We start from the raw sequence: 27,524 nt of genomic DNA, 5'->3' as shown, positions 1-27,524 counted from the left end.
GGAGCACTATAGATTAACTTGTTATGCTCAAAAATATTTGTATATTAAACTATTATCTCATATATTATTTATAGTATGTAATATTTTGGGGAAAAGTTTTGACTTTAGCGAGTGATCTAGATTTATTAACAAATTATGGTGATAGAAAGCCAAATATATTTGTAAATCTATTGGGCAATTACTAAAAAAACATCTAACTTGGGAAAAAATTAATAATAATCCTTTATATTTAAAACAAATTTATATTAATATAAAATACCAATTAATGATAAACATAAAATTAAACGTATAATAAAAAAACCAATAATAATCATCTAGATTTAAAATAAATTTATATTAATATGAGACACCCACTAATGATAAATAACAATTTAAACGCATAATAATATAATCATGCATACGTTTTATTTCTTAAACATATAACGAAATCATTACATATGAACACAAAAGTCATATTGTGAGGGTAATCAAAGTTTATTTCGATTTATATTTGATGAGATATGATCACGGGTCATTCAAAACGTAACCCTAATTTTATCTAGTTATTGAGTTGAGCGAATTCCTCACTGCGTTGTGGATTTTCATATCTTGATAACATGCTTTCAAAATACTATATTTTATATTTCATGCAAATAGATTTATGAATTTAACAAGTCAATACACTGTAGCCTACGTAACGCTTGGATTAATTTAATTTGATTGATTAACAAGTTGTAGTATAAGTATTATCATGTAACCATTACATTCATATAATTTAATTATTGTTCTCCGTTGACTACACAATACATAACGAAATCAGAATGCAATCCTTCATTTTATTAATTTAATCTTGAATTCAGGGGAAGTTTTCAACATGGTTGTGGACATTTATACATACTTGCAAATATTGGTTATTCATGCCTACCTGCTTGCATGAATTTGCATCCCAATAAATTATAATTTATCTATTTTATAAACTATTAAAACTAAATGAAAATAATATGAGGTTTTTAATTGAACGGAGAATTATATTTGATGAGATAAAATTATAATATTAAAAATTTAGAAGGATTTCAACTGTAATATAAATATGACTGAATATTAATAAAACAAAAAATACTAAAATTAAATTAAAAAAATTATTTAGTATAAATATTTTTTAACCGATATATATCACAAATTCAATTGTAATCATACTATTAAGCAAATGGTAAATAGAGGGTGGAATTTTTATTATTATTGTGGAAATAATTGTAAATTAATATAATTAAAAAAATGAAATTTTTATTATTTTATATGGATATGAAATTTAATGATGTTGTATTTTTTTAAAGAAATTTGAAAAAAATAAAATTATAATTTCAATATTAAAAAAAATATACTTTTACTTATCCTAATATATATATATAGATAAAACATGTCTTTTTTAACTTATTCTTTGCCTATGAAAAACAATTATTGTTCGCTTTGGTCGGGGACGATATAACGTTTAACGATATTTTGTTTCCATGATTCTCTTCTGGGTTGGGCGAACATCTCATTGATACCAATCCCTTCGTTCCCTCGGGAGTTGCAGATTACAGCATGGCGAAGCTTCCATTCCTGGCAAAGGGTAAAATTATATTTCAGTAGCTCCTATATAGCATGACTGTGAATTTTGATGTTGTTTTGACATTAATCTCTTCATTCCACCGCAGTTGCAATTTGCATCTTGGCAGGAATTTGCACCGTGGGAGGACTTATTTTGGTCATCTGTAAGCTTCTCGTTCAAACTATGCTATCTCCTGTCGAACGTCACTTTGAAATTGTATTAATTACACTGATACCAATCTGCTTATTCCACAGCGTATGCTATTTGCAGCACGACCGGCAATTGCCCAAATATATAGGTAGATATGGTGTGTTTTCTTGAACTTAAGTCAATTTGTAAATTGGATGAATTATCTTTGGAAATTTTATGTTAATTATTTTGATTTTAAAATTAAGATTCTGAAATATTCTTAAAATCTAAATTTATGTATTATTTTAAATAGATTCTTCCTTTCGTGGGTCGAGGAGGGAATACTGGAATGGTGCTGTTGGCTATCCTCTTATTCCTAGTCTTATGCATAATACTCTTCTTCCGCTGTCGCGCCTTGTGGAGGAGAATTAAATATCCTGCTACTAGCTCTACTTCTGCGGTGGAGTTATTCCTAAGGGAATATGCTGATGAAATGCCAACCAGATATTCACCCTCAAACCTCAAGAAGATCACAAAATTTTTTGCAGAAAAGTTGGGAGAAGGAGGTTATGGTGTGGTGTATAAAGGAAAACTTCAGAACGGCACTCCAATAGCTGTTAAGCTTCTGGACAGGCATAGGCACAGCGAGGTCCAATTCATGAATGAGGTGGCCACCATTGGATATGTTCATCATGTTAATTTGGTTCGTCTTTTGGGGTATTGTTTTGAAAGCTTTACTAGTGCCTTGCTATATCCCTCGACAGATTTATATTCGCCGCTAAAGAAAAGTTGCAAGGACAAGGGCAACTCTTAAGATGGGGACAGTTGTACTCAATTGCTTTGGGTGCGGCTCGAGGAATTGCATATTTATACCATGATTGCGACAAGCGCATCATACATTTCGACATCAAACCTCACAATATATTGTTGGACGCCGACTTCACACCAAAAGTTTCTGATTTCGGGCTCGCAAAACTTTGCAGGAAGGGAGATGACCATATCTCTATGACGGCCGCCAGAGGGACTCCGGAATATGTTGTGCCGGAGTTGTGTTGCGGCGATCTGGGTCCCGTTACTGATAAATCAGATGTCTATAGTTTCGGAATGCTTTTGCTGGAAATGGTTGGGGGCAGAAAAACGTCAATTTTAAGGTCAGCCGTTCCAGTCAGTTATACTTTCCTGAGTGGGCTTTCAAACTGCTTGAGACTGAGGAGTTGGGAATGAGATTGAGAGGAGGAGAATTGGAAGCAGAAGATGAGGAAAAAGCTTACAAAAATTGGGGTGTGGTGTATCCAATACCACCCCAGAGATCGGCCTTCCATGGGCAGGGTTGTTCAAATGTTAGAAGGAAATGCTGACGACGTAGCCAATCCTCCCATGCCCTTCAATTCTTCCTCCTCGGCTGCACCTGAAATACCTCTCTGGTCCACCAATGAAGAATCTTCATCAATTGAACCTACATCTCTGCCTTACTCAACCACGTCTCTCCCGTTGAGTGTTTAAGTTCAACAAATATAATTGGGAGTGACCATAGAAATTTAATACAGTGGTGCAGCGCTATCTTACCCAAGCTTCTCATGGTCACATTCCGATGCATTCTAAAAACTCAGATGGCATAGGAAGTCCAAGGATGATACCCATGAAGTATCACAATAAAATATGTTATTTTGAAAGATTAAAGGAATGAATGGCTTTTTTAATAATTTTCCAGCTATGAGATTTCCTTATAGTTTTCGCTATGTCCACCGAATCCTGCAATGGGTAATTTTTTAAAACAGGATTCTATGTTTTCCCTTCTCAAATGATCTTTGCCATACTTTGCAGTTATTTAATCTAATATGAAGTTAGCCTGCAATGGGTAAAATATTTTTACAAGTATTTTTTTTCTTATTGAATCTAATGCTTTTGGAAGCTTTTGCTGTTATTTATTCTAATTAGAAGTAATTTGTTGTTATTTAATCCCAGAATGGTAACCAACTTTAAAAATATATAAATTCTGCTGATTTAGTTTTGTTTTTTTTTTTTATATATATATATATATATAGGTTTTTAAACTTTTATGAGATAGCTTTGTAATTATGGTGGTTATTATGGAATTAGAATAGAGATAGTTTTGTAAATCAAGATATGTTATACCCTTAAAATATTGGGTGTGTTGATGAATAAATAGTTAAATAAATTTGGACTAAAGAAGATGTAGATATATAGCATAGATTTATTATTTTATGAGTATAGATAAATTGGAATTTAAGGGAAAGAAAAAAGAATCTATTTAAAGAATTATCATAGTTTTCTTTTGGAGGTTAAGAATATAATGAATAATTAAGAAAATCATCTCAATTTTGATGATTTATTGTACTATTGCTTGAGCTTTTTCATTTCTAGACCCTCCAAGTGTTAGTATGGTGATTTTTGTGGTTATTATGGAACTAAAATAGGAAATAGATTTATAATTGGAAATTATGCCACCGGCTTAAATATTAGTTCCACTTATGAATAAATATCTTGGTAAACCAAGACTAATGTATATTCAAATATATAACAACATTTTATTATCTTAAATCTATTGGAACTCAAGGAAAACTAGAAATATATTATTTAAAAGAATTTTTCCTCTTTTCAAATGTATAACAACATTTTATTATCTTAAATCTTTTGGAACTCAAGGAAAACTAAAAGTATATTATTTAAAAGATCTTTTGCTCTTTTCATGGTTAGTGTGGATTTAAAAAAAAAAAATCTAAATGAAAATTTTCAAGTATTATTTAAATAGTATGATTTGTCAACATTGTTTATTTATGAAACCTTCTTAACAATGTATATTACATATGTTACACAAAGAGATGGAGAAGGAAGTTGGAAAAACAAATCTTAAAGGTGAAGTGAAGTACATTCACGACGCAAACAACATCACCATGGGCCTAACCACCACATATCATATGGGCTAGTTGAAATACTGCTTGAACACATGACAAGCTTTCTTCATGCTTAAGGAAAATCTTTAATAGCCAGAAAGAGTGCAATTTTCCTAGACATGTGAATCATTTTCTTTACCCATGAGCAACGTGGAGGAAGGTTTTCTAGTCCCGAGGATTACCTAAACAACTAAAGATGCATGTGTGTAGGGTTCACTTCCTATAAAGAAAAAAATAAATGGGGATCCAACTTAATGCTATTGTGTGGTATGTAATGCCTAACATTGAAATTATTTAATCAGATAATGTAGTAGCTAGGATACATGGCTATTGAATTCTTATTCATATATAGAGAACATCATTATAGCAAGAAGCATAATCAAGGACTATGACATGAGTTTTATTCCTATTTGGGGTTCTTACAAAACCCCCAAACATCAATTAGGATTAGAAACTAAAGGAAAACACATGATAGGAAGTAGGGAGGATCCCTCATTACCCCTTAAACATGGTTGTTTAAATGAAAAGTTCCATAACTCATTTCCCTAACTAAAAGATCTATTGGTAGGATATAGATAAAGGGTCAATGAAATGAGGCCTATGATGCCTATCTAACCTACCTACCTTAGAAAGAATGTTAAAATGAATTAAAGGAAATATAGGTAGGTCAATGTGCATGCCAATCATGAAGACAATTCTCGTTATGTTTAAATCATGCCAAAAAGGAATTTTTTTGCACACAAACTGAGTGAGATATGGAAGGAAATTATGAGTTAAAGACCCAGAATGATCTTAACAAGTTTATAGTATGATGTTAAGTTAAATAAAAACATTCTTTTTACAGTGACCTATCCTATCTCCTTATTTAGAAATTAAAACCAAGAAGGCTTGACAATTTCTACAAAAGCCTTGAAGCGATAGATTATTTGAAAATCCTCCCTCACATTCACCTCATGAAGTGAAAGGGAGCTATGGTACATGCTCCTAAATAGCTATCAAACTAATAATGATATAAATAGCATGAAGAAGCCACCTCCCCTTTTCATATATATTCCTTTATTTTCTACCTTTTTTTTTTGGGAAACATGTACTAGAGAGAAGTTAAGTGTAAAGATATAAATCTCCCACTTTTTTGAGGTTAGGTTTCTCTAGCTTGGAAGGAAAGTAAGACTTGGTAGTAATATTAGATAGAAAATATCAAACATAAGACCAACAATCTCACATTTGAGTTACTTGAAGATGAGTCAATATTTCTTTCCTCATTTCAAATCCTTTTAGTAACCCTTTTATCTTAGGTTCTTTCTTGATCAACTAACTAGACAAAGCTTTCACTATTGAAGATATTTGGATAGAAATACCTTCTCATTGGTTTTCCTATCAAAGCTAAAAGGCTTCCTCTCTGTCCCATATTTCCTACCAATAGTCATCCCTTATCCTCCACTTGTAGATACATACTGTTGTGGGTAAATACTTCTCCCATATGAATGATATATGTGTTCCACAAAGGGGATAAAATGATACGAATAAAGGCCCTCATGTCTCTTTATTTTCAAGTCTTTATGGGTTATTCTCTCCTCATGGAAGGATGTAATTCTATGGGTTCCTCTTCACCTCTTCCTATTTCATGTCACACCAACTAACAAGACTCCTCATGTCTCTTTATTTTCAAGTCTTTATGGGTTATTCTCTCCTCATGGAAGGATGTAATTCTATGGGTTCCTCTTCACCTCTTCCTATTTCATGTCACACCAACTAACAAGACTTAGTTTCACTTTTAAACAGACTTATCAACTAGCTTCCTTGATATTTCTTTATTTATTAGACCAATAATTGAGGATGGAATGCTTGTAAGTAAAATGAAATAAGAGAGAAACTTTAAATGGATTCTAACAAAAAGTTTTTTTTTTTTTTTTTTAATTTCACTGATTCCCTTCTTTGCACCCTCCCATAATGAATGTTTCATGGCTAGGGAGGATGTCATGTCTATTGAGTAAGGTACATCTATGTTCTTTTTTCTCATCTTTCATATTGGACCTACAACATTTACTCCCCTACCTCAATGCTTGATAAGGTGCTTGTTAGCTAGCTATGCCACGAGAAAACATTATAAAGTTTACCAAAACATATATTCTTTTAATAAAACTTCCCTTTTGAGTGTTATGGTTGGGAAAGGTAAGAAAAAAAACATCGATGGAAGAATGTGTACACCAAATTTTGTAGGAGGAAAAATAAAATGGAAACTTCTCAAAAAGAAATTTCGTTTTAGGTATAGTTGAATATCAATAAAATATAAAAATTGAAAATTTGATTTAAGAAGTTTGAGATATAAATTTTAATGTTTTCTTTTATATAACAATTTCAAAGAGATTTAGTCTCTTTTCAGACTTAAAAATAAGTATTCTTTACTTTACTTTTATTTTTATTTTTAAATAAATACACTTATACAATTTATTATTTTTTTCAAATAAATACACTTATTATATTTAATAAAGTGATCCATTTCCTTTTTTTACCATCATTTTGCATTTCCAAGCCAAAAAGTAGTATTTCATGATTCCCCTCCTAGAATGTCTAGATTCTATGCACACAATCACTTTCTTAATTATTGAGTCTCTGGTGTTCTTTCTAAATGGAGACCAGTCGTTAAAAAATTAATTCAAAATGCTGGAACGAGTGTTTTCTTATTCCAAATCAATGGTCCTCATTATAAAAATCCTGAAATTTTATCACACTAAAATAAAATGATGTAATATTTAAGTACATAGTCAAAACGATTAGGTGTAGCATTGCGCAAACACGTGTCGGGTGAAAAGTTTTTTCGGTGATGTGAAAGGATATCAATGGCGTTGCATTTAAAAGATAAATTATCAATTTCAAAAGGGACACTAAAACTGATTACAGGATAAATAGTGAAAGTAAGATTGAAGTATGGAACTCAAGGGACTTATTTAATGTAAATTTTATTGAAGAATGGAATAATAATTTTGATATGGCATGCTTTTTATATTTAATGGGTTAGGAATGGTTTAGAGGGTAAATATATTTAGATTAGTTTAATATCATTATTATTTACTTACAAATAATGTAATTATAATTATAATTTTTCAATTATATTTAATAAAATTGATTTTCTAAAGTCAATCGTATGAGATATTAATTATGTAATATAGTGGTAGTGTTTTTGTATTTTTTTGAATGTAATCTTACTAAAATTATAGTTTTTTAATGCATTTTCATTTTAACTATTATATTCTCAAGTTCATTGATTATCTTTGAATGCATATGATACAAATTGCATTTTAATTAAGTTGATAAGCATTATACTCTCTACACTTCCTCAAAGGGAAATTGATTAACAAATTTTCTAGATTAATGTTTAATAAATTATTAATTGAGTCAATTGGTATGACCACTTTGCATTATTAGAGGTTAGTAGATGAATTAGCAAAGAAATCTCCAATATAACTATTTATGCATTTGCAAAAAAACTTTTTGATCAAAATAGATTTGATCCAATCATCAACAACATCTATAGAAGCCACTAGCACTTAGGATAACTTGTAAAATACCTACACTCTAGGGAGGGGATTCAAGCTTTTTCTGATATACAAATGTAATATACTAATCTAATTTATCAATTCCAACTTTTATTACAGTTATTCACTTTGGTTTTCATTTTTTCAACATCAATATCATCTATACAAGCCATTTGAGCTCAAACTTAATCATGGTTGAAAATTTAACCACTTTCCACATATTCTATAGTGTTAGATGGTTGCATTTGCACTTGTACTTTTTTTCCCCTATTATCATTCATGAAAGTTTATCCTTTCTATGATAGATGTTTGAATCTCACCCAATGCGTGGATTTAATTCCTTTTATTTTGTGTGTTGGGTCATGATCTTTGGTGGGAGAGAAATACTTATGACCAAATGATATAGTGAGTAAAAATTAATGATTATCATCAAAATATCTTATGAATTAAGTATAACAATGTGATTGATAATTGAATGAGTATTAATTAGTGAAAAATTTAAATGATGAGAATTGATTTATACTATTCCAATATATCACATACGATTAATTTATTGAAAAAATTATATTTTATTTATTTTTTATCTTTCTCAAAACTTAATAAATCTATATTTAAAATAACTCGATGGGGTGGGAAACATGGTTGTTGTTGGGGGGGGACGGGGGATCCCTCTCGACTATAATCAAATCACATTGATGTTTCCATTGATGTGTTTGTGTGGGCAAGATGGGAAGGTTCTCGATATAAGTTTGGATACCATTGTAATAAAGGTTGAATATTATTTGGAATCCAACTACATTGCATGCTCTCATTTGTTATTTTTCCTACTGATTTTGCATTGTCCCATCCAGGGTTTCCATTTTTCACTATGGTTTCCTTTTCCTCACTAGGGGAGGGTACATATCCTCCTAGCATGGCCTCCCCCATCGCCTTCTCTCTTATGTGCATTGGTAAAATTTACTCCACTTTTTGTTGGATTCCATGTTCAAGGAGAAAGCTCTCATATCAACATTGTGGTCACCCTACAACCAATTGCACTAGTCTCACCACCATTAGAAGTGTTTGGATGCAAGAATAATTCTATTCATTTGCAATTCCTCATTTTCAATTTGGATATATTTCATTAACAATCTTATTTCACTAGCCTTGCTCCTTTCAATTCTATTCTCTCGTGGCTTGCTTGTTGTTACTTAGGGTCGATAGTGGACTTCTCCTCAGTGCTTAATGAGGTGATCAATTTTAAGCTCAAATATGAAAGTTCCTAGAAAGTCTTGAATCCAACGCCAAATTGAAGTGCTCATCATTCTGAATCCAACGAAGTTCGTTTCACTTCAATCCAACACCTTGTGCTTAAGTTATCGTGTGTTGACCGTTTGGCGAAACAACTAAAATTTCAGCAGGGCAGTTGATTGGGCAACTGACTTGGATTCTGTATTGTTGAGTCAACAAGGTGACTATGCAGGGTATGGCCCAATGATAGGCTGACACTTGGCAGGTTTCAGTTCGTGGATTTTTGGGTTGCATTTGATTGGTGGTTGCAATTGTGAAGTGGACCTATGAATGGGAGGCATGTGGCCCAATGGGAGGCTACCACGTGAATCGAATTGGCCTCCACATGAATCTAACTCGTGACCTCCAAGTTATCATCACAACGCCTTACCATTAGGGTGAAAAGTGTTTCTTATTATGTATAGTGTAAAACATAAATATAAAGTTTATGTGTTTAGTTGTTGGGGGACAGGGCTAGAGCTAAGCCTTGGCCCCTTGTCACCCCACACTCACGAGACCACAGGCACAAGATCTGAGGGCTCGGGCTTAGAACCGACCCACGGTTCTGGCGCCCTCAGTCACCTTATGACCGAACCATACACCAAACATGCAGGGTGTCAATAGTTAAGGGACTAGCGGTTTAGCCCGGCACCATTTCATGGAGCATTGCATGGGACCAAAGTGAAGGGATCGGCAGAGGGTGCAAGGTTAGGTCCCAACTGAGGCCATATGGGCTTTCACGTGACTCCAACGAGGAGAGTTTGGTGCTCAAAAGACTATGCTACAAAATGGAGGTTAGCCCTGAGGTCATATGCTGCCACAAGACCACATGCCAACGGAACAGGGGCTCTGATGGTTAGGGCGGGCAATTGACACAACCCTTGGACTCGTGCCACCCCACATCACCACACCATGAGAGTTAAGGGGCTTAACTGGTGGGGGGCGGCATTAAGGCCCAACCCTCGGCCCTATGTGGCCCACGTGGCCTTGTTTTGTAGATTAAGTGGCACAAGGTTGAATTAACTATCAAACGGAATGCACCGACAAGTAGCGAAATTGTCGCTCTGTTAGCCAAGTTTGGGGTGTATTTGTAGAACTGATAGATGGAAGGTCAAATGTGTAGGATGATTAACAATCAAGTTCACAGGACAACTTGGGAGCTCATATCTTTTTGATTTTTTAACCAAATTGAGCTAATAATAGTCTACTTAGGCATTTTTGGATGTTTTGAATCCATTGGTAACCTTTATTTTCTGATTTGAGCACATCTACAAAGTTTTTTTGCAGTTTCGAGACTAAAGGTGTATGGATCAGTCAAGGTTTGTAAGCAGTTCCAGAAGGTATTTGGACATGGAGAAGACCTTGTAGGGGTATTATCACTTCTAGAAGTCTATGCAATAATTGTAACCAACAAGGTTCAGTTCAGGTTCAACTTCTCTTAACATGAAGTTTGGATTATGTGCTTCAATGTGGAATTGAAGGGTTCACATGCTCCTTTTAGTTCATTTCAGTTGAAGTATGTCATCTTTGTAGGAGACGCTTTGAGTTGTTGTTGTTTGTGAGAGTTCTTTGCAGGAGAACGTTACCTTGTAGGGTAATAGACACATATTTACCTATAGCAAATGTTTATGTACTTCATTTGATATTGAATATATGAGTGGTCTAGTCATGTTGACAGACCCAATATGAAGCCCAAGATGGGTGAACTCCATCAACAAACCTTTTGTTTTTCTCTTCATTATGCCTTCATGGATTATGTGTTGTTATGTTCACCATGTTAAGTTACATATGAAGACTAATTCATGATTCAACGATACATTGGAAAATCTTGTTGTTTCAAGACCCATTTTTAACATTGCAAATCATTAACAAGGTCCTAATTTTATTTTATTTGATTTTGGAAAAGAGGAAAAATTCACCTAATCCAATTTCATATTAGTTTTGTATCAGAGCAATAGTTGACCAAGTTGCATGAATGGGAAGCAAAAAGAGTCTTCAAGAGTTAGAGGAGCAGAATTTGGCTCTTCAGAAAGAGAACATGGAATTAATAAGGATGTTAGATATTACTGAAGAGGAGAAGAAGCACATGCGTTTTGTATTACAACAAGTGCTTGATGAGAAAGTTGTAGAAAGTTCTACTCCTGTAAATCCAAGAGAAACCTCCATAATGAAGCTAGTATGTGGTCATGGTTCAAAATATGGTTTTGGACAATATGTGGAGGATGTTGCATGTGAATTTTGAAAACATCTTCAAGAAGCACACCATAATCCAGTGGATAAGAGTGGGTCGCTAGATTCATCTACACATTGGCCATCACGTCATCATCAAAATCTGAAAAGTTAAATGACAAGTTTAAGGAGGCAATTAGCATCTCAAGTACCACTCCTTTCATTCATGTGCATAACACTTCTTTTGTGGCATTTGAGAAACATACCAAAGGCATAGGTATGAAGTTTCTTTCCAAGATGGGATATGAAGGTGGAGGCCTCAACATAAATGGCCAAGGTATTACCAATCCAATTATGGTTGAGGAGAGACCAAAGCATATGGGATTGGGATATGGTCAAAGGGAGTTTGGAGAATGCTCCAAATGGCTTGAAGCACATCAACCATATGAGAATGAGATGTCACCACCTTGTGACAACCGTCTAAGCTATAGCTCTAGAGAAAGGTATAACCCTCAAGAGTGTTTTCCAATGCATGAAAACTTTGAATACTTGTGGAATCAATACCCTTGTACATTTTCTGATGCGATTGACCATTGTGTGGTTGTATGTGAGAAACGTATGATAATGGTTAAAAGAATGAACCAAATTTTAGGCATCAAGCATAATTACTTTTCTTCACATGAGAGAAATTATATGTCAGCAAACAAGAGGAAGTTCTTTTGTACTCATTGCAAGGTGCAAGGACATGACACTGAATGATGTTGGAAGTTGCATCCAGAGCTTCATTCAAAGAAAGGTAAAGATATTATGCTACATAATGCAAGGGAAACAAGAGGTGGAAAAGAGGACTCACAACAATCCTAAGCGACCTTCAAGACAAAGATGATGCAAGAAGAGAGTCCATAAGCCTAGGAGAGGTAAATTTTGGGTAGACTCATTGTAAATTTGTTTTGTAAATTTTGTAATACTTGTTGTCATTACTTGTTTAGGTAATTTTGTAAAGTGAATAATCATTGTGACTATGTTAAACAAGTATATTTTTTTCATTGATGTATGTATTGGCTTGTTATAGCCCACATGTTTAAGGAATTTTGTGAATGTGCAAAATTGTCATTCAAAATTGTATACAAGTTGTCATATGTTCATTGATAAAAGTATTTGATTTGAAACTTGTGTGAATATAATCTTTGTTTTTCAAGATTGTATTAGATGACAATGTTTTGTAGGCAAGGACAATCATATCATGGAAAATTTTACAGCAATGTACATTTCATGTACAAACTCAATTTGAAAACATTAAAGAAAGTTTATTTTGCTTTTGCATTCCAAGATGGAGTCAAGTTTGTCTTAAACAGTTTAAACTTTAAGATGAAGTGTTTTTGAGCCATGTAAGATGAGAGTAAAGAGAATCATCAGTATTTTTTTCCTACAACAACAATAACAATGTTGGCTCAATTTTTTCCACGAAATCAATTCTTCATGAAGAGGAAAGGTGAAGTTCCTTGATTGGGGCTTGAAGGGAACCAATTGAAAATTATGCATTTTGGATTGACTTTTTGGGTGTGTTTGAGTTCCAACCTCTTTATATTGACTAGGGAAGTAAACTTTTGGAGTCCAAAAGTTCCTAGTGGAGAGCTGTGATCAAGTGATCAATTTTAAGCTCAAATATGAAAGTGCCTAGAAATTCTTGAATCTAGAGCTAAATCGAAGTGCTCATCATTATGAATCCAATGATGTTCATTTCACTTCAATCTGACACCGTATGATCAACTTATCGTGTGCTGGCCGTTTGGCGAAAGAACTAAAATTTGAGCAGGGCAGTTGGCTGGGATTCTACACTACTAATTCAACAGGGTGACTGTGCAAGGTATGAACCAATCATATGCTGACACTTGGCAGGTTTTGGTTTGTTGATTTTTGGGCACATTTAATTGGTGGTTGCAATTTTGAAGTGGACCTATGAATGGGAGCCACATGGCCCAATGGGTGGCTACCATGTGGCATCTCAGTATTGGTGCAAAATTTTGGTTCATGGCCAAGCTGGCCTCCATAGGAATCAAACTCATGACCTCCAAGTTACCAGCACAACACCTTACCACTAGGGCCTAAGATGTTTCTTATTATGTATAGTGGCGAACATAAATATAAAGTTTATGTGTTTAGTTGTTGGGGGACGAGGTCGAGCTAAGCCCTAGCCTCCTGTCACCCCATCCCCATGAGACCACAGGCAGGGGATCCAAGGGCTTGGGATTAGCTCTGGCCCACGGTTTCTGCATCCTCAGTCACCTTACCACCAAGTCATATGCCAAACGCACAGGGTGTCAACAGTTAAGGGACTAGCAATTTAGCCGAGCACCATGTTGTCGTGCGTTGCATGGGACCATAGCGAAGAACTCGACGAAGGGAGAGAAGGCTAGGCCCCATCTCATGCCATATGGCTTTTCATGTGACCACAATGTGGTGATTTTTTCACTCGGAAGAAGGTGCTACAAAGTGGGGGCCAACCCCGGGGTTGAATGCTGCCACAGGACCCCGTGCCAGTGGAAAGGGGGCTCTGACAGTTAGGGCGGGCCATTGGCACAACCCTCGAACCTATGGCATCCCACATGACCACGTCTTGAGAATTAAGGGGCTTAACAGGCAGGGACGGGCATTAAGGCCTAGCCCTTGGCCCTATGTGGCCCATGTGGCCTTGTTTTTTAGATTAAGGGGTCTGAAGCTGAATTAACTGTACAACACAATGCACTGACGTGTAGCAAAATTTTCGCTCTGTTAGAGAACTTCATAGTAGATTTGTAGAACCGATAGACAAAAGGTCGAATTTTGTGGATGATTAACTATTAAGTTCATGGGAGAGCTTGGGAGCTCATATCTTTTTAATTTTTTGACCAAATTGAAATGGGTTTTTGGATGTTCGAAATCCATTAGTAACCTTTATTTTTTTATTTGAGCACATCTACAAAGTCTTTTTACATGTCTGAGACCAAAGGTGTATTGATGAGTCAAGGTTTGTAAGCAATTCCATAAGGTATTTGGGCATGGAGAAGACCTTGTAGGGGTATTCTCACTTCGAGAAGTCTATTGCAGCAACTGTAACCAACAAGGTTCAGTTCAGGTTCAAATTCTTTTACCATTATGTGCTTCAATGTGGCATTGAAGGACTTACATGCTCGTTTTAGTTCATTTTAGTTGAAGTATGTCATCTTTATAGGAGATTCTTTGAGTTTTTGTTGTTTGAGAGAGTTCTTTGTAGGAGAAAATTACCTTGTAAGGGTAATAGCCACATATTTAGCTGCAGAAAATGTTTATGTACTTCATTTGATATTGAATATATGAGTAGTTTAGTCATGTTCATAGGCCCGGAGATGTAGCCTAGTAGGGGTGAACTCCGTCAACAAACCTTTTGTTTTTCTCTTAATTATGCCTACATGGATTATATGCAGTTATGTTCACTATGTTAAGTTACATATGAAGAGTAATTCATGATTGGAAGAGACATTGAAAGTGTCGACATGGTCCTAATTTTGTTTTATTTGATTTTGGAAAAGAGGAAGAATTCACCTAATCCAATTTCAAATCAGTGCTCCCCCTCCATATTTTATTTGGTTTTCTCCCTTCATTGTTCCTCCCATCTCTGTTGTGTTTGGGTTTCAGTCGCTTTCCTACTTCGTCCTCATCTTGTGGCCTTTGTTCTTTCAATTGATCCTTCTTTGCATCTTCCAACCACCCTTCTCTTGGGAATAAATCAGCCTCTCATCCCACCATGCCACATCAGCGTGCATGCAATAGGCATGGTGTGACCTCTTGTCGGGAAAGGAGCTCCCATGCCCGCACTTGAGCCCACTTCACTACCAAACTCTTCCACCTCCATAATGTCGTAGATATACATGAGGAAATGTGACAAGAAGTGAATGAAGTCATTGCAGATAAATATGACTTTATGGATGCCGAGATATTGCCTTCTTTCACCAACTAGGTGCCATACACTTGACATACCAAAGGTAGAAAGAATAATACTTCTACACCATCAAATTATACTGGCATTTCAAAGCCCTATTAGGCAAAGTCCTCTTGGAGACGAATGGAGCTGAACTTGAAATTCTTTCACAACTAGATGAGTTGTAGGAGGAACACAAATCGTATTGCCAAGATTGAAGTTATTCTAGCTTGTGGCAAAGATCCATCCAAACATAGCAACAAACCCTAAAGATATCTCTATGTCCTCCTTACTTTCTTTAATGGTTACTAGTTTGGCATTTCATTACTATGAATTTACTTTTAGCGAACTTTTCAATTATAAGAAAGTAAATGCATTTTAGTCATGTATGGAGCACCATAGATTATGGTACAACTTGTTTTATAAGCTAAATATACTCTAAACTATTTGCATATTAAATTATTATCTCATATAATATTTATAATATGTAATATTTTGAGCCAAAAAAATTTGATTTCGCTAATGATATGTGGAAAATTAGGGTGATAGAAAGCTAATCATATTTGTAAATCTATCTAGCAATTAATAAAAAAATATCTAATTATAAAAAAATAAAACGAATAATAATCATCTCTATTTAAAATAAATTTATATTAATATCAAATACTCATTAATGATAAATATAAATTAAACGCATAATAATATAATCATGCATATGTTTTATTTGATTAACCGTTTTTTATTTTTATTTTTATTTATTTAATATTAAATATATAACGAAATCATTAGCTATGAACACAATAGTCATATTGTCATGGTAATTAAAGTTTATTTCGATTTATATTTAATGAGATATGATCATGGGTCATTTAAAACGCAACCCTAGTCGTTGTGGATTTTCATATTTGCTTAATAACTCGCTTTCAAAATATTATATTTTATTTTTCATGAGAATATATTTATGAATTTAACAAGTCAATACATTGTAGGCTACGTATGAATTTAACAAGTCAATACGCTGTAGCCTACGTACACTTGGGATTACTTTAATTTGATTGATTAATAAGTTGCAGCATAAGTATTATCAGGTAACCATTACATTCATATAATTTAATTAATCTTCTTCGTTGACTGGGCAATACTTTAATTTGATTGATTAATAAGTTGCAGTGTAAGTATTATCATGTAACCATTACATTCATATAATTTAACTAATCTTCTTCATTGACTGCAATACTTTAGTTTGATTGATTCATAAGTTGCAGTGCAAGTATTATCATGTAACCATTACATTCATATAATTTAATTAATCTGCTTCGTTGACTGGTTAGTACTTAAATTTTTTTATAACTTTTAAATTTCAATATTAAAAGAAATATACTTTATCTTATTTTTATTAAAAGAAATATACTTTATTTTATTTTTATAAAAAGTAAGCTTTTGCTTTATTTAGAGCATGATTATAATTATGATTATGTGTTTAATGTATAAAAATAAAATGGAAGACAAGAATCTCTCTTAAATTTATTTGAACTCAAGCCAAAGCCACTAACATATCAAGGGATGGCATAAAGATACCAAATCTCGGCTAAATTAGTGAGGAATAACAAGAAGAAGTCATTTTGTTATTATATCTAAATTTAGGGAGAGTATGTGGTGCAATAAATAATGAGAGTCTAATTAGAGAAAAAAATTAAGATATTATAAGGAGATGCTCAACTATAATATAGAAAATTACTATGTTTTGACTAATATATAATTACTAAAATAAGAATAATCTCTCAATGAATACGTATAAAAACTTGGTTTTGAATAATACCAAAAACAATGTGAAATAAAATAATCTATTTATTTTTTACTTTAAAAAAAACTACAGATAAAAATATTTTCTCTTAAAATTCCCTATATATCTAAATTAACTCACAATTTCAAAACATTTATCACAATATCAATTTTGTTAGTTTTCTAAATCATTAAGACTATATTAATACTAAATATTTTCCTTAATACTTTTCAAATATATAAATAATATTTTGAAAAAATCATAATAATATTTTACCTTAACAAAATTTAACAAAACAACTTTTCTCTCTTTAAACATTAATTATTTTCATTATTATATATTTATACTTTAAAAATACTTTAAATTAAACCGACATATAAAATTTAGTTTATTCTATATTTATGTATTTATTTCGCATAGACATTATTATTATATATGATTTTAATTGATGTCTATCATAATATAGATTTGATATAACTAAATATATTTGCATTATTAGCATATAAGAATGGGTTATTAAACGCTATCTTTATCATTGTTCAATGCCCCGGTGACTTTGGTGTGAATCCAATTTCAAGGTAATTTTCCAGTATTCTTTAATAAATTTAAGAAAGTTTTGTTTTTCTAGGACAATAGTTTTGACAATGGCTTATAGTTTATTAAGTATAGGATTTGACTTTTATGTGGGGAGTGAGAGAAATAAAATGGAGTTGTAATTTTCTTGTGTATTTCTTTAATTCAAATAAAGTTTCGAAACAATTGGTCGATTATTTTAAAGGAACTTAAATGAAATTAAGAACAAATAAAACATAAATATAATACTTTTGGGCCATTCTTTTTCTTAAAATAATTTTATGCAATAGGTTTTGGCTTTAAGAAAGGTGGTGTATTATAGAGAATTAAGGATAAGTTAATATAATTTTTAAAAATATAATTTTATATAATAGTTTTCGATATTTAAATTAAGGGGTAAATTATATAGAAAACAAAAATAAAGTTAATATATTAAAAAATAGAATATAATAGAATATATTATATATTAAATTTAGTTAAAGATTAATTATAAAAATTATAAAATTTTATTTAAAGTTATTGACAAATGATAAAATAATGATCAATAGGTTGGTTAAATAATATTTCTAGTATTTGAAAATATTAGATAAATCTTTTAAAAATAATTTAGTTCTTATTTTATAATCTAGATTTTAAAATTATTTTCTCCAAAATTTTTGGTATTAATGATGATGATGATGATGATAATAATAATAATGTTTATTATCATAGTTTCCTTTTCCTTATGAAGTATAAGGTAACACAAATATCAATACAAATGAAGGTAAAATAAATATTAATAGAAGTAATATGTACAAGATGGATTTTAAGTAATTAATTTATATAAAAAAAATCTTTGTCTTGTATAAAGCTGCATGTTTTTGGAATGGTTGCAAGAACTTTATTCTCATTTTACTATACACATAACAATCAACCAAACATGCAAAATTATAAAAGGATTTTAAGTGCAAACTTGGTTGTTTTATGCTAATACCCATGTTCACACAAAAGGAATCTACTTGAATCCCTTTCCACAATTTTGGCTTGAATATTGTTCAATATCAAAATTGTTATACTAATTGTATGTATATGCTCTGATATTATCAACACAAATGCCAACATAGGGGAAAACTCAAACCTATTCTTTCCATTATGCTTATTTCCAAAACAGAGTCAAAAGAACTTTGTTCAATGGCTTGATGCCTAACGGAATCCCACTTCAACATAACAATAACATTCCCATGGAAATACTACTTGTAATATTTCAAATATGTAACTCAACACATGTTCCTTTATATAAGATAAAAATACTCTATTGTGGACTTGGACTCACTAAACCAATTGCTTTCCTCAGGACCAAACCAAATAGCACAAGATGATGAAATTGATTTCTCTCACAATGGGTATGGATCAAATTGAAACCAAAATTTCAAATATTTACTTCCCATAATGGTTGTCTAGGTTTGTAGTGACTTATAGCTAAATCAAGTATGGTGTTCCAAATTAATGATAGCTGTTGTGGTTACTACTAGTTTTAGCCTAGCATTAGCATACCCACCACCTTAACTAGCTCCAAATTAATTAGACACCACCAATTCAATATATTACACCCCACCTCTTTTCACATACAAGACAAATAATGAGAATGTTGATGTTTACTTAGAAGCATGTATTGTCTTTTTAGTAAACTCATTAATAGGGCATATTCATTTATAACCCAAAAATAACATAGTTTGTTAGTTGTTGATTTCTTTACTCAATGCAACATAAGGGGAAGGGAATGTGTGTGATATGAATTGGATAATTATATTATTTTTCATTTACCTAAATGTTTTTAAAGTGAAATTTTTTGGAAGAATCAACCTGCAAGACCAATTTAATAGTGATCCTAGTTTAATTCCATATTCTACACATTGATACCTTTCGAAGGACACAATACATATATGAAGTAATTTAAATCAAAATAATATATGAAATATAAATATTAAAGCTTGACTACAAGGCACTCCATGGTGTAAAGGTCAAAAAATCCAGCAAAGACTAGTGTAGCCTAAGCCAAATGCAATCTCTAGATAATTTTGATGCTTGAAATGTTCCTAAATCGTTGCTAGATTAATTGTGCGAATCATCTCAAAACTCATATATATATATATATATATATAGCTATAGTTTCTCAGCTTGGCCTTCTACTTGACAGGAGGAAAATCGGATAATGAAGGAACAATACACTCTCAGCAAAAGGAACCGTCTCTAAGGAATAAAGGAATAGAGAAAGGGAAAAACAAAGATATTCGAATAGAAAATGGAAAGGCCTCGGATATGCCTTCCCTAGCAGACACAAATACAACAAAACCTCAGGAGTAGATGCAAGAATGAAGGAAAAAACGAGGAACAATTGTAACCCCATAGAAAAAAAAATACTGAAACTGGAAATCCAGGACCCAGGAGTAGCAGTCTATAGAGAATACATGCAAGAACATGCAGTAATATGCAATTTTATGGGCATCTAGCCAACTTGAAGAGCCTTGAACTAGTGGATTCAATGCAAATGGTCACCCAAGGGAGAGATAAGACTTCAGTTGGGATCCAAAGGATTGTTTGCAGCCATCTTTGACCTCCTAGAAGATAGAGATAGAATATTTGAAGGAGGATCCTATTTCTACAACTTAGCCAGATTATACATGAGATTTTGGAAGGACAACTTCACACCGGAAAAGGAGGATTTCACAAGAGTTCCAGTTTGGGTTCGACTTTACTCCTTACCAACTAATTATTGTGCTCCTTCCATCTTAAAAGGTATAGGAGACTAGTTGGGGGATATAAAAATGCTTGAAGGTACCAGAATTGGACACTAAGTTTTCTATGCCCATATCTGCGTATACGTTGATGTCTCTGGAGCCCTTCCAGAAGAAATCAAAGCAATATTTAGGGATGAAGTCTGGCTTCAAAGTAGAGACTACAAACATATCCCTTTCATATGCAATAAGTTCCATGAGCACGAGCATCTCTTTCAAGACTGTCCTCTTAATAAAACCCCTTAATCTCCAAAGCAGGCAAGAAAAAAAATACAGTGAAGGATCCACTAAATTCATCTCTAGGAACAAGAACAACAGGAGAAAGACATTCCCTAAGAAGAATCAATACAAAGAGGCAAGTCAAAACCAATTCAAGGCACTGAACATCACTGAGGAGCAAACGGGTCCCAACTACATGATAGGAGATGAAGCAGGAGAAGAGGGACTGAACCAAGCAGACAGAGAATACGAGGATAGGGAGATATTCTATATGAATAGCAGGAAGAAGCACTCAAAAGAGGATACAGAAATGGAGCAAATAGTGATAGAAGAAACACCAGAGGAAAGTGCCATAGAAGAAGCTCTGGAAGGGGTATATTTAGAAACAACTACAGAGGCATGGAAATTAAATGGAACTAAAGCCATACCATAACACCAATTACAAAAATTGAAGGTGCTTACCTCATCCAAGAATATTTATAACTAAGAGCACTCCACCCCATTCAAGAAAGTACGACATCAAAGGGCATCTTAGCAAATATTCTAGTAGGAGGACTCAAACTTAAATGCCCAAGCCAGAAAAGAGGTAGAAAGACCACCAGTCAACTCCTCCAAGAACTTGGGGCCAATCTAATCAATTAAGGAAATGTAAAAGCTCTGGCCCTTAATCCCTCTCCATGTCAATGAATTGCATGTCTTTGAATATTAGAGGATTGAACAGTCCTGGGAAGAAATGAATCTTTAAAAACAGAATGATAATACAAATATCCTTCTAATTAAATAAACCAAACTCGAGTCGGTTCACTCGCCTCTCCGTGTCAACTCTTGTTTCAACCCTTACAACTTCTTAGCCAACTCAGCAACAGGTTCAGTGGGAGGAATAATGACCCTATGGAAAAACTCCAAGTTCGACCTCATATCCTCCTTGGCCACTCATCATTCCATAACAGTGGTCCTAAGAATTATTGGCACCAATGAGAGTATCAGCATAACAAATGTCTATGCCCCGCACAAGGTTATAGACCGAATACAAATGCTCCAATGCATTTCCAACCTCCTTGATCCTATAAATTTTCCTTTCAAAATCATAGCAGGTGACTTTAATATGATAACTAATCTGGCTGAGAAGAGAGATGGTATCTGGAAGCTTGATAAGGACTTTGAGGCTTTCCTTACTACCATAGAAAACCTCAACCTTATAGACATACCTACTAGCAATGGATTTTTTACCTGGAATAACAGAAGAGGAGGAGACCATCAAATAGTCTCACAGTTAAACCGCTTCCTCTTATCAGAGGCAACTCATCTCACCTCTTAGGAAAGAGAGGTGTGAATCCTCCTGCAAGCAAGCTTAGATCATTGGCCTCTCTCTCTAAAGTTTCAAATTTACAATGGCCAAAAAAATAAACCTCTCAGATTCGAAGCCTTCTGGTTGGATCACCCGAACTTCATGGAAAAAATGAAACAATGGTGGTCAAATCCTCCCACTAGATTAGGCAACAAAATGTACAAATTCCAACAAAAGCTAAAATATATCAAAGAGGGAATCAAAAAAATGGAACATAGAATCATTCAACAATATCATCACAAAACGTAGTAGTAATAATAATAATAATAAATAAATAAATTTGGAGCACAAATTGGAACTTCTCCAACAAAATATAATCGAAGAAGGGCTCACAAAGAGCAGAAAGCAGAAGGAACAAATATTATGACAAAGTTGGGAGGAAAGAGCCATTCAGGCAGAGAAGTTGTGGCATCAAAAATCTAGAATCAATTGGATGAAATGTGGGGAAACAAATACTGTTTTTTTCCATAAATCAATGATACTGCACAGGAGGAACAATATAATTTTGGCTCTGAAGAACCGAGAGGGTCATTTCATTCACTCTCAAGAGGAGTTGGAAGTTGAGATCACTCATTACTTTAGCTCTCTTCTCAAGGAGACAAGGAATGACCAACATTAGGAAATGAAAAAGATCACCAACCATATCCCAAAAATTCTCACTGAAGAGCATAATAGAATGATCCTAAGAAAAGTGTCCCTACAGGAAGTGGAAGATGTGATAATGGGAATGCTTAATGGAAAAGCCCCTGGTCTAGACAGTTTCACCATTGACTTCAACAAACCTTGTTGGCCCATCCTCAAACTAGAAGTCCATTCCCTTGTGGAAGAGTCCCACATTTAGAAGTCAATCCTAAAAGCCCTGAACTCCACTTTACTTACCTTGATTCCCAAAGGCAAATCCGCTAACTCCCTGGAAAAATTTAGTCCTATATCCGTCTGCAATGTAATTTACAAAATCATCTCCAAACTCATCGCCAATTAGATAAAATCTATCCTGCCTCTCCTTATCTCCCATCATTAATCCGACTACATTAAAGGTAGGAAAATCCTAGATAGTATCATCTCTTCTCACTAGATCATCCACTCTCTCAAATCTAAAAAAAGCCTGGTATGATGATTCAATTGGACATGTCCAAAGCCTTTGACAAAATTGGTTGGAAGTATATGAGACAAGTTCTGGAAGTGTTTGGCTTCCTTAAAGACAACATTAAATGGATTATGGCAAAGGTATCAAGAGAAATTTTCTCCATCCTCGTAAATGGTTCCGCTTTGCAACCCATCAATCCTACAAGGGGTATCAAACAAGGAGATCCTAGCTCTCCCTTCCTCTTTGTCATCATGGTTGATGGGCTTAGCCAGTCTATTTCTACTACTTTGCTCTCTAACAAGCTCTTAGGCCTCCAACCTTATGTCGTTGCACCCCCCTCCACACACCAACAATTCGTGGATGACACCCTTCTTATGGGGCTCCCAACAATTAGAGAAGAATCCTTTTTTATGTCCATTCGGTCCGACTTCTCTGAGGCCTTTGGTACCACTATCAACCCTGAAAAATCCAAGTTGTTCTTCTTTAACACCGTGGTGTCAATCTATAGAAACATAACCAAACTTCTGGACTTCCCCATCAACACCCTCCCCTCCAACTACCAAGAGATTCCACTCTCTAGGGCTATTTGGGAAGACCTGAAAAAGTTGGAGAAAAGAATGGTTGATTGGACCTTCAGATCCCTCAATCTGGCAGACTATCTTATTCTTGTTAAATTTGTTCTTCAGGCCATCCCGCTCTACTTGTATTCAGCTTTGGCTACCCCCAAAGTGATCTAAAAAAAAATTATAAATATGTAGAGGAATTTCTTATGGAGAAGCACAGAGGTTAAGAAGAAATGGTCTCTAGTTGCATGGGAAAAAATTGCAAGCCTAAAAAAGATGGAGGCCTTGGTCTAAGGGACATAGACCTTTTGGGGAAGACCTAGGGTGCCAAAACCTTATGGAGATGGACTGCAATCCCCTTCTTCAGCTATCGCGCCTTGCGGAGGAGAATTAAATATCCTGCTACTAGTTCTACTTCTGCAGTGGAGTTATTCCTAAGGGAATATGCTGATGAAACACCAACTAGATATTCACTCTCAAACCTCAAGAATATCACAAAAAATTTTGCAAAAAAGTTGAGAGAAGGAGGTTATGGTGTGGTGTATAAAGGAAAACTTTAGAATGACACTCCAATAGTTGTTAAGCTTTTGGACATGCATAGGTACAATGAGGTCCAATTCATGAATGAGGTGGCCACCATTGGACATGCTCATCATGTTTTCGTCTATTGGGGTATTGTTTTGAAAGTTTTACTAGTGCCCTGCTATATGAGTACATTCCCAATGGATCCCTCAACAGATCTATATTTGCAACAAATGAAAATTTGCAAGGGAAAGGGCAACTCTTAAGCTGGGAACAGTTATACTCCATCACTTTGGGTGCGGCTCAAGGAATTTCATATTTACACCATGATTGCGAGAAGCGCATCATACATTTCGACATCAAACCTCAAAATATATTGTTGGATGCCGACTTCACACCAAACTTTTCTAATTTCGGCCTCGTAAAACTTTGCAGGAAGGGAGATGACCATATCCCTATGACGACCGCTAGAGGGACTCCCAGATATGTTGCATCGGAGTTGTGTTGTGGTGATCTAGTTCCTGTTATAGATAAATCAGATGTCCATAGTTTTGGAATGCTTTTGCTGGAAATGGTTTGGGGTAGAAAAATGTCAATTTTAAGCTCTATCATTCCAGTCGGTTATACTTTCCTGAGTGGGCTTTCAAACTGCTTGAGATTGAGGAGTTGGGAATGAGATTGAGAGGAAGATAATTGGAAGCAGAAGATGAGGAAAAAGCAAAGAGACTTACAAAAATCGGGGTGTGGTGTATTCAATACCACCCCAAAGATCGACCTTCTATGGGTAGGGTTGTTCAAATGTGAGAAGGAAATGCTGACGACGTAGCCAATCCTCCCATGCCCTTCAATTTTTCGTCCTCGGCTGCACCTGAAATACCTCTCTGGTCCACCACTGAAGACTCTTCATCAATTGAAAATATATCTTTGCCTTACTCAACCACGTCTCTCCCGTTGAGTGTTTAAGTTCAACAAAAATAATTGGGAGTGACAATAGAAATTTAATACAGTGGTGCAACGCTATCTTACCCAAGCTTGTCATGCTCACATTCCGATGCATTCTAAAATCTCAGATGGCATAGCAAGTGATCCAAGGATGATACCCATGAATTATCACAATAAAATATGTTATTTTGAAAGATTAAAGGAAGGAATGGCTTTTTTAATAATTTTCCAACTATGATATTTCCTTATATTTTTCGCTATGTCCACCGAATCCTGCAATGGGTAATTTTTTAAAACAAGATTCTATGTTTTTCCTTCTCAAATGATCATTGCCATGCTTTCAAGTTATTTAATCTAATATGAAGTTAGCTTGCAATGGGTAGAATATTTTTACAGGTATTTTTTTCTTATTGAATCTAATGTTTTTGGAAGCTTTTGATGTTATATATTCTAATCAGAAGTAATTTGTTGTTATTTAATCCCAGAATAGTAATCAACTTTAAAAATATATAATTTTTGCTGATTTATTGTTGTATTGGTTTAGTTTTATTTTTATGTTTTTAAAACTTTCATGAGATAGCTTTGTAATTATTGTGTTTATTATCGAATTAGAATAGGGATAGTTTTGTAAATCAAGATATGTTATACTCTTAAAATATTGGGTGTGTTATGAATAAATAGCTAAGTAAATTTGAACTAAAGAAGATGTAGATACATAGCATAGATTTATTATTTTATGAGTATTGGTACATTTGAATTTAAGGGAAAGAAAAAGGAATCCATTTAAAGAATTATCATAGTTTTCTTTTGGACGTTAAGAACACAATGAATAACTATGAAAATCATCTCAATGTTGGTGATTTATTGTACTATTGCTTGAGCTCTTTCATTTCTAGACCCTCAAAGTGTTAATATGGTAATTTTGTGGTTATTATGAAACTAAAATAGGAAATAGATTTATAATTGGAAATTATGCCACTGGCTTAAATGTTAGTTCCACTTATGAATAAATTTCTTGGTAAACGAAGACTAATGTATATTCAAATATATAACAACATTTTATTATCTTAAACCTATTGGAACTCAAGGAAAACTAAAATTATATTATTTAAAATAATTTTTCCTCTTTTCATGGCTAGTGTGGATTTACAAAAAAATGAAAAATTTCAAGTATTATTTAAATAGTATGATTTGTCAACATTGTTTATTTATGAAACCTTCTTAACAATGTATATCACATATGTTACACGAGAAGATGGAGAAGGGAGTTGGAAAAACAAATCTTAAAGGTGAAGTGAAGTACATTCACTATGCAAGCAACAACACCATGGGCCTAACCTCCACATATAATATGAGTTAGTTGAAATAGTGCTTGAACACATGACAAGCTTTCTTCATGCTTAAAGAAAATCTTTAATAGCCGGAAAGAGTGAAATTTTCCTAGACATGTGAATCATCTTTTTTACCAGCGACCAACATGGAGGAAGGTCTTCTAGTCCCAAGGATTACCCAAACAACTAAAGAGGGATACAACTTAATGCCATTGTGTGGTATGTAATGCCTAACATTGAAATTATTTAGTGAGATAATATAGTAGCTAGGATACATGGCTATTGAATTCTTATTCATATATAGAGAACATCATTATAGCAAGAAGCATAATCAGGAACTATGACATGAGTGTTATGCCCATTTGGCTTTCTTAAAAAACCCCAACATCAATTAGGATTAGAAACTAACGGAAAACACATGATAGGAAGTTGGGACGATCCCTCATTACCCCTTAAACATGGTTGTTTAAATGAAAACCATAACTCATTTACCTAACTAAAAGATCTATTGGTAGGATATAGATAAAGAGTCAATGAAATGAGGCCTATGATGGCTATCTAACCTACCTACCTTAGAAATAATATTAAAAGGAATTAAGTGAAATATAGGTAGGTCAATGTGCATGCCAATCATAAAAACAATTCTCGTTATGTTTAAATCATGACAGAAAGGAATTTTTTGGAACACAAACTGAGTGAGATATGGAAATAGATTATCAATTAAAGACCCGGAATGATCATAAAAAGTTTATAATATCATGTTAATTTAAATAAAAAAGTTATTTCTAGAGTGCCCTATCCTATCTCCTTATTTAGAAATAAAAACCAAGAAGGCTTAACAATTGCTACAAAAGCCT

At 33.7% G+C, this 27,524-nt stretch overlaps 1 protein-coding gene and 1 pseudogene across 1 annotated transcript; both read left to right on the top strand.

Annotated features, from left to right (window-relative positions):
- The first annotated feature begins 1,459 nt into the window (after positions 1–1,459).
- LOC149261303 (uncharacterized) lies at positions 1,460–3,411 on the top strand. The gene is made up of 3 exons (XM_089381538.1): positions 1,460–1,591; positions 1,677–1,868; positions 2,013–3,411. The coding sequence occupies exons 1-3, from the start codon at positions 1,564–1,566 to the stop codon at positions 2,129–2,131; spliced, it is 339 nt and encodes a 112-aa protein (XP_089237664.1). The 5' UTR covers positions 1,460–1,563; the 3' UTR covers positions 2,132–3,411.
- On the top strand, positions 2,193–2,923 carry LOC149261304 (rust resistance kinase Lr10 pseudogene; annotated as a pseudogene).
- Positions 3,412–27,524: the final 24,113 nt, after the last annotated feature.

Source organism: Pinus tabuliformis, chromosome 6 (assembly GCF_031772625.1).
Source record: "Pinus tabuliformis cultivar Carrire ecotype Pingquan chromosome 6, CPIR1, whole genome shotgun sequence".
Lineage (NCBI taxonomy): Eukaryota > Viridiplantae > Streptophyta > Pinopsida > Pinales > Pinaceae > Pinus > Pinus tabuliformis.
This window is presented reverse-complemented; position numbering and strand designations above follow the sequence as displayed.